The following is a 16330-nucleotide window of genomic DNA, read 5'->3' as shown; positions in this document are numbered from 1 at the left end:
GATCTATGACTTTTTTATTCAGATAGCAGACTCCATAAGAAAAAGTAATCACATTTCTGAATTTGAACACAAGAGAAATTTATCAAAGTATCGGATGAAGATGATTGGATGATGCTTATGACAGTCTTTTCTCCCAATATCTCTACCATGATCCAATAAAAAAGCTTATGTTTCTGACCATTTCAATAGTTACTGTATTTCCCCTCAAGCAGCAACCCTCTAATTCAAAAACAGAATATGCACAAGAGTTTGGTCTTGTTCTAGATATCTCCATGTAGATGATGTCATCTACATTGGCATATCTTGGTTTGTGCTCCCCGTGACAAAAATATAAGGAAGCAAGTGTACTGTTGCCCATGCTTATAAAGTTTATGGTGTCTGTATGTGTCTGTGTGTATATTAAAAATTGAGTAAATATCAAGTACCATGAATTAGGAGAAAGAGATGAAAAGAGATTTAAAAGACATGGTTTCCCTAAGGAAGAAATTTTTGAGCTGGGTCACTGTGAATTGACTTCCCTGAGTTGGTGTAAGATAGGAAGAATTTCATGTGCTCATGCATGGATGTGGGCATGGTTAAGTTAACATGAAAATTAAATGCAGATGACTTTGATGAGAGTTTAAATGCCCAGTATAGATTACAGAGATGAATTAAGGAATAATGGACTGAGTATTACGGTGTCAATAAACATCTTGATTATTTGGAAATATCTTAATACTGTAAACAAGCATATCTTTGCCTTCAGAAATTTATCAAAGATCTATAAATGGTGTTTACCCATTTTTAAAGTACATTTCAGAAATTACTCCTTAGGCAGATTCAGAAATATATTAAAAAAATCTATGTTATTAGGACCTGGAAAGTATACATATAATAATATAAATCTAGAAATATATATATATATATATATATATATATATATATATATATATATACATATACACACTAAACTTTATACCAATGCAGAAAAATGAGAATTTTTTCTTGTACTCTTACTATTCCATGTGATAAACTCTTTCTTTTTCAGTTTTTTAGAAAGTCAAGACATGAAAAGTCTGAATTGTTCTCAAGAAAAATTTGTTCTAGCTTTCCCCAAACAGCATATAAATTGGAAATCTCACAAAAAAGCACTCAAACTTGCTAAAGAAATTTGTGAGAACTAGAAACTGCTGTAGATTAGTATCTAACTGTTAGGATTGCCTTCAAACATAGTTCAGATACTTAGTCCTTTGACAGGGTGGGTGGATGAGTGAAAAAAGCAAACAGATGCATTTCTTCTAGCTAATCTCTTACAGTTCCCTATTTAAATTGAGTTAGGGTAGATTCTGGCAAAATCTCAATATCAAAATCTTCTAGGAAGATAAAGTTTGCAAAATTATTCATGCCTGAGAATGTTTCAGGCAATTTCTCAAAAATTTGCAGTTGTTAATGTTAAAAGGAGGAATAAACATACAGTGAGAATTCTCATACTATAAACACAAAGCAAAGCATTTCCATATATGTTCATAAGTTCACAAACGTGTATGTAAGGCTAAAGTATGTAACATACATAAGCAGATGCACACAAGCTCCAGATGTGCTATTTTTCTAACTCTGTGGGTTCTGTCCTCTATAAGAGAAAAATAAATATTAATCATTTCTTTTACTGCTAAGGGGATGGGTGCTGCTCTCATATTTCAGAAAGGGGCTGGAAAGTGAGGGAAGCCAAACTTTTTCCTATTTAAGGCCAGAGCAAAGGAATCTCAGTGGCTGAGTTTTATGACGGGCCTGGTGCTGAAGGGCAGGGAACAACTGATGGTGCTACTTTGAACTGCTTTTCTTTTCTCCTTTTTGCACAAAGAGTCTCATGTCTGATATTTAGACATGATGAGCTTTGTGCAAAAGGGAACCTGGTTACTTCTCGCTCTGCTTCATCCCACTGTTATTTTGGCGCAACAGGATTCGGGTGAGTAGGTATTGATTCCAAGAAACTTTCTGAGGTTTTCGTCTTTATTTCTTACAAAGAAGTATAAAGGGGAAAATCAGCCTCCTGAAAGATTTCTCTATGAACTCTCAATTGTGACATGTTAACCTGAGCATAATTTTGCTTTTTACATTTGTTTAAAAGAATAACATCATGTTTGTATTTAGAAGTTCTCTATGCATAAAATAAAGATTTTCTTGTACTAACTTGTTTTCATGTTTAAGGTACTGGAAACTTTTAAAAATGGTTTTAAGAGGCTTTCCTCCTGGACTGTTAATGGCTTGGAATGCTTCCCTCTGCAGTCTGGAAGTTATAGGTTTCTTGTAATAATTTTATGTTCTCCTTTGTATGCTGGATTCTTTGTAAGGATAGAATGTTGAGTATTGTTTCCTCAGTAAGATAAGACACTTTAAAAATAGCATGCATTAAGACTAGTCTAAAGGAAGTTATTATGAATCATTAAAATAGTTTAATATATTTCTGTAAAGTGGTAACAACAGAATATCTGTCAATGTTCCTTATATGGGTTCAGAGAGGTAAAAAGTTTCAATGTTCCTGATTTTATTGTTTCAAGCACTTGAGTAGTTGATCAATCCATTTCTTCTGATAGTTTATGGTTACAGATCTAGTATTTCCTGCATGTTCTGTATTTTGGCTGCACTTATATTAATGAAGAGAATACTTTAAAAAGTGTTTTCCACAGTAATGTTTTGACTTTTCTACAAAGTAAAGACATTAAAGTTTGCCTTCAAAAAACAGATTGACTATATTTTTCCAATATTTGCATATAGAAAGTTTAGATGTTTAAAACACTCATTATTTATGTGAAATGTTTTTGTAAATTTGTATGTTCCTTATAGCCATGAAAATACTGAACCAATTAATTGAAATAACCACTTCAATATTAAACTTAAAGATAACTAGACAAAATCATTAGTTAACAAATTTTCTTTACATATAAACATGTTTATTTTTTAAGTTTATTTTTTAATCTGTAGTTTTTGTGATTAGTGTATAAGAAAAATTGTTTTTGATTTGTGATATCAAATATGTTCAGTATCTTCAAAATAATATATGCAAATGTGGGTGGAGGGAAATACCCAATGATAGTTCATTAGTTATATCATCCATGGCCACAGAAGAAGAGGAACACCCATATTCCTTGTTCCTTAGCCCCTCTCTCCCTTCCTTTTCCCTCCTCCTTGTCTCTCCACCCCTTTGGGCTCCTTAAGACATCCTCTGCCTTTTCCTTCCTAACTCATCACCCCACCCCCATCCTAGGCACAACCCATCTCTCTTCATTGTTGCCTTCCCTTCCTCTCTCACTCCCTCCCTATCCCCATGAGAGCACCTCTTCCTCCATCTCTTCTCCCCCCTTGTCTCCTCATCCTTTCTCTCAAGCACTCCATTTTCTTTCCTTTCCTATCATTCCTCCCTTTCCCTTCCTATTCTGTCCCTCCTAGAAGATTCTATAAGTCTCAGTCCTCCCCGACGATAAGAAATAATTAATAGACCCCACCCCAATAAAGATTTTCACCTATTTTCTAAAGTTATTAATTTCTACTGATTTCTGGAGGAAACATCACAGAGTTCTCGCTCACTGACAAGACTACAAACTTGGGTTTGAGTTCAAAAGATCAGTTAACTATTTGTAATTACCTAGTGATTATAAGAGCTATGAGATATAAGCACTATGCTGTTTTCTTCTGAACTTTAAGAAGAAAAGGAGTGCTTGATAAGTACATCGTCTACACATCACATAAGTTCTTTTTGTTCACCTCTTTACATTTGTGTGCTCTTAAAAGAAGATGGGAGGGACTTTGTTTAACTTCATTGTTTGTGTCATGAAAAAAAGTTTAGATGCTTTAAGACACTGTGACTTATGTTTCTTATAGGTTTTATAAGAAAAACCTGCTGATGGATAAGCTTTGGGGAGGTTACAGGAGGTGGCTGAATACATAGCACACTGGGAGTACCCTGTAGCGCTGGGGTGGGGGTGTCTTGCAAATGCCCAGCTACACCAGGAACAGCACAGCGCTGAAGCACAGGAACTGTGGTCTACTCTGAGGTTTTTGGAGCATAAAAAAAAAAAAAAAGTCTTCACAAAGAATTTTGGTCTTTTTACAAATTTGTGAAAGATTTATTTTATACATGTGCTTTATTCCAGCAATGGAAAAACGTGATCTGTTTTATATTTCCTGTGGTTTATAAACATGCCAAGCTTTAGGTGCAAACACGCGCCATCTAGCGGCTGATGGAGACACCACTTACATAACCAAAATCAGTATACAGGGAACTCAGCATTTTATAGTGAGATTTGAAAATATCATATGTGTGAATTTTAAGTATTAAGCATTCTTTCTTAAATAGATGAAATGTTACCAATAAAATATAGCCAAATACACACAAACAATGGTGACAATATTTAAAGACATTGGAAATAAAATTTGTGGACCATTTCCACATTTTTACATTTGACTTTTTAAAAATATTTTTTCACTTTCAGAGACTCTGATGTAACCCTTTCTTGACATAAGTATTTTACTCACTGCTTATTAGATATGTAGATATATATAGAGATAAATATTACTAATTAATACTGTTTCATTCAGGCAGGGACAGAAACAGTTGTAATCCAGTGTGTTCTTTGAATTGTTAAATTTTTCTACAGTAATAATTTGACTAAAAGGAGTTGTGGACCTTTATATGTTTATATATTTCAAAAATAGAGATTCAGTTTCTCATTTCACATCATGATAATCTATTTTCCATTATGCTTAAAGAAAAAAATTGTAACTGATCAGTTACCATTCAAGTTTTCTGACTTGTGCTGTCCCTATTATTAAACATACTTAACTAATGAAAAACAGAGTAGCATTGATTCACAAGAAACAATTGTACCTTAAAAGAACCTCTTCTTTTACATAATTGTTCTCAAATCTGTGTCACACATCTCACATGGATCTACTACTTAATAGTTGAGTTCATGAAATTAGGTAATGACAGAGTTAAGACTAGAACCAAAATCCTGTTAAACTTGGAGAACACAAAGCAAAAACTTAAAATACCTGAACTCTCTTATTTTTGTAATTGTTTTCACTGAAGAGAGATACCAAAAAATAGTACATGGTCCTAAAAAATAGTTGAGCTAGTATATTTATAAAGGTGAAAAGGGATAGGTACTTCTATGTTTAGTATTTAACTTTGAACTGGTAAAACTGTTTTGTTGTTGTTGTTGTTGTTGTTTTGTTTTTTTTTTTTAAGAAGAGACTCAGAGTTTATGCTTTAACCAGAAATTATCATGGTCCTGTGAAAAATGTACATTAGTAGTAAATAAAGAATTATTGAAAGAAAATTTTTGTGGGTTTTGCTCATGATACCTTGCATTTCTTTACTCCTTCCAGAATACTCAACATCAGATAATCTGAAGGCCTGTATGTAAATAGGTATCTTTGCTTCAATTCGAAACATATAAAAGATCAAAGCCTCTGCAGCAATGCAGAGAAAGAAGGAAAGACTGAAAGAATAAAATGCCTTTTAACTAATTCAGATTCCTGGGTTGATGTCTTATTCATAGATTTATTTTTAAAATTTTCAACTATTCTCTGTGATTTTACCAGAATTATAGTTGAGACTAAAAGATAGTTCCTCATGAAAGCCACTATTCCACACCTACAGAGTCTTATGCCAAGTCTTGAGCTGTCACTCAGAAGAGAGTACCATCTATCAAAACTCCATGATTTCCATTGTAGATGTTGTTGCTTTTATGCAGAGTTCCAAAGATTATGTAGCCAGTTCTTTCATTTTGTAACATCAAGTGATATCACCACCTTGAAGTGATTAAAGTGGATTGCTTATGAGCTAAAGCTTTAAAGATGAAAGATGTTATTACTTTTGCTAGACAAGGGGAACATTTGTAAAGTTTCCAGGTCTACAATAAGTTTCTGGAAACATCTCAGTGAATTGTTTTCTATAAAACAGTTTCCCTAGGGACTTTTCTTTTTAGCTCAGTCCCATCATTTGCCACACTCAGAAAACTAAGTTGCATGGTGTTTTTAAAAGTCCAGAATTTTCAACAGGGAAACTTTGCCTGTTTCATGTCAAGATGACAATGGAAAAAGTGAGTTCGCTTTTCTTACACAAATCATTCGTGAACAGCAATTCAGAGAGTTATATTAACCACTAGAATTTCTGTCTGTGCCTAATGAAAACATAGCAGAAGTGGATTCCTTTCAGATTAGTTAATAAAAGCCTTGTTTTTTTTCCATGACTGAGGTCAAACACTGCCATTTACATGCAACCTTAATGAACAAAAAAGAAAAGTTCAAAGAGGACAAAAAGCTACCAAAAATAAAGGATCCAGAAATCCTTAAAAGTTAATTTTTCCTTGAAAACTAACATTGAGAAATTACTGCTTTGGAAAATGGTATGTGTTTTTCTGAAACTCTTTCCATCCCCCTAATGGTATTTGGTTATGGAGGATTACAAACAGATACTACAGTTCTTAAATAAATTAAAATCATAGAAACATTCTTTGGAGTTGTATGGTATGTTTTTAATGTCAGAGTATCATTCAGAGGAGAATTGTGATGAAGGTATATGTTCATTAACATGAACCACTTAGTAAGTAACTATATTTTCTGAAAATCAGCATCTTAGTAAGACATCCTGAATGTTTTTTCATTGGATGCAGAAACTTTGTCTATTTGTTATAGTTGTAATTGGAATCCTCCTTCTCTGTATGTAATAAAATGGATGCTGTGCTTCTAAATCACATGTTGATCCTGTTGGTGGTCTGGATGCCATCAGGGTGGCCTTGGAGATATAACTTTTTTTCATAAGGTCAAGAGAAATAAACAATAGAATTTAACTCCAAATGCTTGTTTTGAGACCAGAGAGAAAAGACATTATTCAGAAAAAATATTACCTCTCAAAAAATCTGCTTTTTAGACTCTTATCTTAACTTTGCAGGATTTATAAACCACATGGGACAGAGTTTTGAAGCTTTCCTATGTAATCCTACCCAGTCTTTGAAAGCAGAAGGGGAATAGAATGCAATGGCTCAGAGTATTGAATGTAAGAGAAAGCCTTCCTAGATTAAAATTGTAGCTTTACCCTTGATGATGTAACCTTGGAGAAATTACTTACCATTTGTTTCAGCTTCTTCATCTGTAAAGTCAGGGTTATTGCAGGACTCATCTTATAGGGACTTGAGAGGATTAAGTCAAATGGATGTAAACCACTCAGAACAGTGCTTACAACATAGGAGATATTATAATATTCTGTCTGGTAATCCCAGTAGTAGTACTTGCAAGTAAAATGGTCTAAGAAAGAAATTACTTAGTGACTTAGTGGTAAGAAAGGTCAAATGTAAAATTTTTGTTATCAAAGTATAATTTAATTTTCTATCAAAATATAATTTAATTTGTCAACTGTAACAGAATAAATAGTATATTCTTCAATGCTTTCATATTTGATATTAAAATATATTACAGATACAATTGCTGATGGTTAGATATAAGATACTTTTAGATTTCTACTATCTATTTTTACTTTAGGCAGAATAAAAAATTAATCAACATAAGAAAATTTTATTAGAAACGCAAAATTATGTATCTATAAAGAATAACAGAAACACCCAGAAATTATGATTCATAAAGTTTTGTTTCTTTTTTAAATTCTGATGATGATAGAATAAGCAAAGTCTACCTTGGCCATGAAAAATATAATTTTTAGATTGAAATTATCCATCTATATCATCTACATATTTTTTTCTTCAGAATTTTTCTGTTAACTCATCTAACATATATGAATATAATATGTAAAATAAATATGTAAGCAGCAAAATAATTTCATAAAAATGTATATTTTCCAAACACTTGTGACATAATTTTAAAGAGAAATCAAACTTATTTCATTTAGAAACTATATGAACTCCAAACACTCACATTTATATTCAAAAGTAATGGGAAAAAATGTTATGGTAATTTACATATCACATCTGTAATTTTTAGTTTTCCAGATTGCAGAGTACCTTTTCCCAGATGAGAATTCAGTAAGAAGAGGAAAAAAAGTCACTCATTGCTCAAATTAAATTACCTATTTGTTAAGAAGCTTCATGGAATATTATTTTACTTCAAAATGGTATTGAGATAAGCATACTTTGCATTATATTTTAGTTCAGTTATAAGATTATTTCAAGTTAACATGATTTAATATTAGAAAAATGGAAACAAAAAAGTTGGAGGTTTAAGTCTATTGAAATACATAAAATTATGTTATTGACTTTATTTTTCTCTAAAGTTCCCAAATAGTGCTAGGAAAACAAAGAAGGTTAGAGTGAATTAAGGTTAGAGTGAATCATTTTTGTCTTATAATATAGATCTCTCAGTAAGGAGATGATTTAGTATAGTGCATCACTTGTGCAATTGCAGGTAAATTTATTTCAGAAACTTACTTTTGAATAAGAAATAGAAATATCAAGTGACATGAGAGGTGGAGTTTTAAATTGCCAAATGGAACAGGAAGACTATCTTTAAACAACAACATTAAAGGAAGCAATTGTAAAATCTATTACCTTGTCCAGTAATAAAAATTAGAATGTTTACATTTTATTCAATATTTTTTCAAAAAATATTCAACTTATCTTTTATCCAAGTTACTCTGACAATAACTAAGAAAATGAGATGACTTACTTCTGAATCTTATTTTCTATTCTATTTTTGAATAGTGTTAATAGCTACCAAAAACATTTTATTCCACTTGAAGACAAAACATTCTTTTTCTTGGCTTTTCCATGATTTTTCCATGTACTGAGGGCCTAAGACATCTGTATAAAAGGTTGAGCTTTTGGTAGCGTGTATTACTAACCATATATAGTCAGGCACAGAAATGACAAATTAGAAAAAGCTGTGCAATTCTGAAAAGAAAGATGGCTCTCCTAAAGGCAATTTCTTGAAAGGTTTTAAGTAGAAAATTGTGGTTGAACATCAGCCCTTTCTCTGTTTCTCCATTACCTTTTCAGTGGAAATGAAATGTTATGGGGTAGCAAGCAAGACTATATTAATTTTTATGTTATTTTTTAAGCATGCCAAATTTATTTTTTTACTTAGAACAACATGACTTTATAAAGCAAAACAAAGCATACACACATCATGTTAATTGTCATGAGCAGATCAAAAGAAAATGAACAGAGTTGATATCCTAGAAGTTGAGAACAGAATGGTGGTTGCCAGGGGCTGGGAGAGGGGCAGGGGCAGTGTGGTGAGGGGGAGATGAAGAAATGTTGACTGACCCATGGGTACTAAGCTACAGTTTAATGAAATAGGGTGTCTATAGATAACAACAGTGCACTGTACATTTTTAAAGAGCTAGAAAGAATTTCAGAAGTTTTCACCATAAACAAATGATAAATGTTTGAGGTAATAAATATACTTAATTTAAATTAATAATAAAATAATGCATACATGTATCAGAACATTAGATAGTACCCATTGACATGTATAATTTCATGTTTTATCAATCTAAAATGAATTTGAAAATATGTTAAAAGAAGAAAACAGTAAAAGTACTCTAAGATGATATTTATATTGAGGCTTAAATTTGGAAACAAGAAGCAAAATAATAATTTTTATTTATATAACACTTGTGTTTAACCTAATTATAACAAATACATTTAAATTTTTAGTCAATATTTGTCTCTTTTATTTAATAGTTTTCAGAACAAACAGAATATGCTATATTTCTGCCAATATGAAAACACCCTCAATGACACATAAACACAGGAGGATGCAAACATCAGATAAAATATGATTTATGCTGACTTCAAGACAAATTAAGAACAAAGGAAGAGAAGCTACTTAAAATATGAGTTGTTTAAACCTCTTTAGCTGTTACCTTCATGTGGCTTTAGTATGCCATGGGTATTCCATAGCTATTTTGTATAACCCACTTACTATATTAAATGTAGCAAGATATTTCTGAAAGAATCCTAAGCACAATCTAGTAGTATTTGAAGGGTCTGGGTGTGGCATGAAATTCGGTTTTCATTGGAAAAATCTTGAGCTGAAAATAATCTGAAGGAACATTTTATATACAGTTGATGCAGAGGTTTTAAAATCATCCACTTTAAGAAAAGGAAACCAATACAAAGAAGGATGTACTTTTAAATCTTTTATCTTAAAACTTTCAGATTTTTTTTTCTGAAAACCAATGGACTTAGTTCTTAAAGATGTCAGTTCTGCATAGAAAATAAATGAATAGAATGCCTAGCCCCTCTTATGTTATCATTGTTCATAAAATGAAAAAGATTATTGGGCTTCTTTTAAATGTTTTCCACAATATCATCCAATAGTCTTACTTTCCATTGTGGTAATAAGCATCTTGGCACTCAGCTTTTACAATCACTAAGAATAAAGAAATGTTTCTTTAAAAGTTTAGATACACCTTTCCCATGTTCTCATGTATCTGTTTTAAACATGAAGAAGGAATTGGAGTAACTTTTCTAAATAGATCCTTTCTTCCTATTTAAAATTTCAATAAAACTACCATGTTGTTTTTTCATTTATGAACTCTAGCCCACTCTGGGAAGTTGTAACACAAAATAAGAATGGGTTTTTTAACTTCTAGAATTGACCAAGAACTTTCCAGGTGTTTCACAACTGTGTATCTAACTGTGACTAACTTTGTTTCTGCACAAATGTGTGGAAATGAGAAATAGAAGCAATTTCATACTCCACAGAGTTTGCAGATACAGAGATCCTCCATTTTGGTGAACCTTTAGCTTAACCTTTAGACTCAAAGTATTTATGAATCTAAATTATTACTTCAAAAAGGCAGATGATGCCGAAGATACAAGAACTCGAAAAGGTGATCTTTGGGACTGTGTATAGTGTCAGCGGTGAAATCTCAGGACTACTGAAAGCTCTTTTGGTCAATAGGCAACAACACAACATGTAGTTTTAAAATAGATGCCTCCTCTGAACCATGCCTTCTTCAGACCACATTTAATGTCCTTGGCTTTAAGAAAATAAAAATTTCACTGTCTCACAAAACTGAGAAAGTGCTCAGCAGTATATTGTTTAAAACTGCTTTTTTAGATGTTTTAAAACTTATTATTATTTATTCAATTATTGGCAAACTATCATAGTAATCTTCAAGAATTAAAGTTTGTATTTAACCACAATCCACAGATAATGCTTCAAGAATTGAGACCAGGTTTAATTTTGACAGTTTCTAAGCTGATTCATTGTTAATAGCAACTGAATCCAGGATCTTACATATAATTAAGAATCGAGACTAAAATTTTGGTTGAGGCAAATTCTTTACCATTTTAAGCCACAAATACACACGGTCATGATTCATATTTTTCCCTTTTATTTCTACTTATTCCTTGCCAATATTTATTGTAAGAACATATCTCTCTTTCCCTCTCTTCCACTCCTCCTCCTTTCCTCTCTTCTCTCTCTCTTCCCCTCCTCTGCCATCACCACCACCACCACTTCCTTTTTGTGAATTGAAGACTTCTTTACATTCATATAGAGTATACAACATATTGCCATATAATATCGACCTACTAATGACAAACAGAGCTACCAGTGACATACAGTGCATATAAGTTTTGTGAACATCTTTCAGGAAATTTTGAAAGAGTTTTATACTGCCAAGATTAACTCATCTTTCCTATGAATTTCTCAACTAAGTTAATAAAATATAGAAGTTCTTTTGAGTTAGTAACAAAATCATCTTCTTAATTTAATGCTCCCATCTACTGTTAAACCCAAGAATAGCAATTTGGATAGAAAGCTTATTTTCAACTGAACAATTAATGAATAAATAAATGTTTAAATGCTTGAAAGATATCCATGGAAAATGTTAAAAAGAAGCCCAATAATCTTTTTCATTTTAGTATAAATGAAATTAAAATTTCTGTTATTTTAAAATTGACTATTTTAAGGAAAATTTCCTTTGTTGTGTCAATTTATGTTAATTAGCAGATTTGGTGTTTTAAGTAATCTCTCCTAGTCTTAGCAAATGATGTAGGAAAGATATGATTTTCTAATGAAAGGGAGAATACATTTGTTCCAAACTATCTCTGCTTTGGGTGTTGTCAATAGTCGTGACTGCATAACAAAAATAACATTGTACCCTGTAATTTACTCTCTACCTTTAGAGGATGGCTGCACCTATCTAGGTCAGACCTATGCAGCTCGAGATGTCTGGAAGCCGGAACCATGCCAAGTATGTGTCTGTGACGCAGGATTTGTTCTCTGCGATGACATACTATGTGATGACGAAGGTTTAGACTGCCCCAACCCAGAAATCCCATTTGGAGAATGTTGTGCAATTTGCCCACCGAGTACAATACCTGTGAGTACCAAAAAATTTTGTTCATCTTCAAGATTCTGGTTAAAATACATGAATTCTGGTTAAAATACATAAGAGCTTCAAAAGAAATTTGAGTTGTGTCTGTCCAATAGTCATTCCAGTATTATAAGTAAATGGCAATTTAAAGCATTTAACATGGTTTAACAAACAAACATGTAAATTGTGATGTAGTTCTTGGAAAATTTTTTCTATGTCTTGTTAAATCTGTATCTTTTCCATTTACTAGACTGCACGTCCTCCTCCTGGTCAAGGACGTCAAGGCCCCAAAGGAGATCGAGTAAGTAAACATTCTTCAGGGGAATAAATTCATGTTATGATAATTCTTTTCCATGTCCTTTCCATGTCCTTTTCAGATTTGAACTTTAATTAGTCAGATATTTTTCTTTAGTATTCCATATCTAAATAATGAGATCAAATCACAAACTAAAAATTCATAATCACTCATGTCAATATTCATATTGCCAAAAATTCATATAGTGTCTTTATACATTACAATCAAATTATTCACACATTTTGCATAAAAAGGCATTTATTCATTAGAAAAGTTATCACTTGCACTGATTCCTAATGCCATAAAGCAGAGAAGCAAAAAATATGATAATGATTCTTAATCACAGGATGTTTCACTCTTTTGATTACTTTTATCCTTAATTTTTTTAGGGCCCTCCTGGTATTCCTGGGAGAAATGGTGAGCCTGGTATCCCAGGGCAACCAGGTTCCCCTGGTTCTCCTGGCTCCCCTGGAATCTGTGAACCATGTCCTGGTGGTCAGGTAATGAATTATAGGACTAAAGATTCTCCTTAAAACAGAACCTAGTTTAGGAAAAATTAGAAAATCTTTATGAGTTTTAAAAAGAGTTTTCCAAAAAGCAATTCAGCAAGAAGCAAATAATATTGTCTAACTTATTCTTATCCTGGTAACCAAATAGAACCTATCTCTAGACCTGGAACAAAATTAAAATAAGTTTCAAAAAATTCAATAAGTATATGATCATTTCTAATATTAGTTTTTTCCCCTTGTAACAATGCTTAATTTGGGATACAACTATTAGGCGTATTTAACCATAAATCTAGAGATATAAATTTTATTTGTTTCATTAACTGTTTAGAAAAGTAATTTGACTTAACCAGTTTCCAGTACAAAATGTGAAGTTTGGATTTTATAATCCCAAGATTCTTTAAACTTCAAGTGTAAGATTCTACGCAATGCTACAGACATTGCTTAGTGGTTTGAATGAGAGTATTTAAGATCAAATTTGGGCATTAACATTGAATCTGTATTTAACAATTTAGTTGAAATATTCATGCATTATACAAGCAAGTGTTTTGTAGTATGTCTAATATCTAAAGTTATAGAGAAACAGGACAAACAAGATAATTAGTATATACCACCTCTGTTGGCATGCAGAAGCCTTCTACCAGTGAAGAGTAGCTGTTGCCTGAATTTCTTCAAAGTGTTTTTGAAAATAACTGTGATCTATTTGTTAAAGTGAGCATGTTTCTCTAATCTCCACTGCAGAACTATTCTCCCCAGTATGACTCTTATGACGTCAAGGCTGGAGGTTTAGGAGCAGGAGCTGGCTTTCCTGGTCCAGCTGTAAGTATAAATATGTCTCAGCATTTTAGAGTATTGTTTAACCTTCCAGTTTCTTAAATTTCAAATAATATTCTAAAAATCTGGTATTTTTGTGAACTTTTACAAAATAGCTTATCCTATATTAAGGTTGTGAAAGAAGATGTTACATTATCTTGTTTCTTCTCTCAGTTTTTCCTCATATCTTTTCCTGCCAGGCCTGTAATTCCACTTTCTATATGACCACCTGAATGGGTAGGGGGTTCACCTGCTTATATGCTTCATGCTTGGGGCTCACACATTTTCTAATTTTTCATCAAATGTTGTCACATTTTGCTTCCACTTTTCATCTTTCTCACCCAAATTTTCAGTCTTATTTTTATATCTTTCATTCATTAAAGATTACTTTCTAGATAATAGTCCAAGTAACTACTGTTCAATATCTCAGTCTGCCTTGCCTCCAATTCTCAAAATCAAATAGAAATGTTTCTAGAATTCATTGATTCTTTATACTCTACCTTAAATAATAATTATGTATGTGTACCTGAAGGACTTCCTCCAAGTAAATGACTTAGAGTTTTAATAGAAGAAAACAGCAAAAAGCTTTGAAACCTGGGCACCCATAACATACATGGTAACCCACAAAAATGACCTTTGTTTAGAATAGCCTTTCAGGAGGATCAGTAATAGAGAAGGTTATGATTATCATTGCAAGTATCTACCACAGGAGAGTAAATGGAATATGGCACTGAATTCTCTGGGATTGTAGAGGACTGCTGTCCAAATCACTGGACCTCATATCATGACTTCCAAAACAAGAGAACACAAACTTTTTACTGATCCAAATGGCCTTTTTTAAAAAAGGCCCTTTTAGTGGGTAGAAAGTAAGTTGCAAAAAAATTTTTTTACAGATCTGTAAAGTTTTAAGGGCTGTGACTTTTTTTTTTTTTTGTATTTTTCAAAGCCACAAGGAGAATTTATGTGACATTGCATCTTAGCTAAATTTGCATTATGAATCCTATTATTTTAATTGGGCTATTAAATAAAATAAAATTACCACTTATGGACACTCCAGAAAAATGATTACAAGAAAAATCTTAATTGAAAACTGTTGTTTTATAAATTTATTATCATTATTTAGAAACAGCATACTACAGAACCGGTTTTTTAGTTTAGCTTTTATTTCTGAATGATGATAATCCATTTGTTGTAATTTTACAAATTATTATTTTACCATGTGTGATGATTCTCATATGCACATCTAAATCTCCATATCAATGCAACTCTGTGATATCTATACCAATAGATACTTATGAGGTTTGAGGTTGATTTACATTATTATTTTAGAAACTCAGATCATAGGACTTATAGTATGCAGATAAATATTTTCCCACACTGAGTTTGGCTACTAGATAAGAAATTGCATCCTCACTGATGCAGTGTCAATCAAACACTGCAGGGATTCTCATAGCTTTTTGTACTCATTTTTCTAGCTTTTGAATTCCCTTCTTTAAAGATAAAATTTAACATTTTATAAGATTTATTAATAATTTTATGGGTTCTGGGATAATTTCATCTGCAGTAATGTTTTCTTTTTAAGATCTTCATTGAATATCTCATAAATGTATCTATCTCAGTGAAGAGTTAACATATAATGAGATACAGTTGTTTGCATTTAAAAAAAATACCAGCATTCTATCTAAATAGTCATATCTCTGAAGAACACGTACAGTGTATTTCATACTAATTTGCTTTATATTTACATTCAAATTTATATTCCAGGGTCCTCCAGGCCCTCCTGGCCCCCCTGGTACATCTGGTCATCCTGGTTCCCCTGTAAGTATGGCACTGGGGATTTCTGCTTCATGGATGTACAAATTAATGTAGAACCTGCTATCATTTAGTTATTTTAGCATGCACAATCCCAATTATAGGAAGTTTCAACCAATAAACTGACTATTTTTTTAAGTGATAGAATTCCAGATTTAATTCCTTTACACAAATAGTTACTAGCTATTAAAAACTTGGTAAAATTAAATCACATGTTTTATTGTCTATAATATGACTTTGAGTTTAAAACAATTCAGTTTCAATGGAATGATATGAATGGAATGGAATATATTATCTTTATATTCTAGTCTGAAAATAAAAGTTTGGTTTTAGTACTTATAAACTGGAATAAACATGTTGACTGCATTCACAAATCCAGATTTCCTACTATCTTCAAAATGCAAATGGCTAATATGAAGATTTTGTTACTTTAAAAATATTTACTTATTAATTATTCACCAGGGTTCGCCAGGATACCAAGGTCCCCCCGGTGAACCAGGGCAAGCTGGTCCTGCAGTAAGTAACAACTAAAGCTATATTTAATTAATTGACAACACAAGGTAGACAACCAATTTCTAT

General features: G+C 32.1%; 1 protein-coding gene across 1 annotated transcript in view; it reads left to right on the top strand.

Annotated features, from left to right (window-relative positions):
• The first annotated feature begins 1742 nt into the window (after positions 1-1742).
• Positions 1743-16330, top strand: part of Col3a1 (collagen type III alpha 1 chain) — a 38066-nt gene continuing 23478 nt past the window's right edge. Inside the window, exons 1-7 of the mRNA XM_076866926.2 lie at positions 1743-1945; positions 12135-12331; positions 12576-12626; positions 13010-13120; positions 13868-13945; positions 15704-15757; positions 16214-16267. Coding sequence (XP_076723041.1) covers positions 1864-1945; positions 12135-12331; positions 12576-12626; positions 13010-13120; positions 13868-13945; positions 15704-15757; positions 16214-16267 — 627 coding nt within the window. The 5' untranslated portion in view covers positions 1743-1863. The remainder of the gene's footprint in view (positions 1946-12134; positions 12332-12575; positions 12627-13009; positions 13121-13867; positions 13946-15703; positions 15758-16213; positions 16268-16330) is intronic.

The sequence above is a fragment of the Callospermophilus lateralis genome, chromosome 9, assembly GCF_048772815.1.
Source record: "Callospermophilus lateralis isolate mCalLat2 chromosome 9, mCalLat2.hap1, whole genome shotgun sequence".
Classification (NCBI taxonomy): Eukaryota; Metazoa; Chordata; class Mammalia; order Rodentia; family Sciuridae; genus Callospermophilus; species Callospermophilus lateralis.
This window is presented reverse-complemented; position numbering and strand designations above follow the sequence as displayed.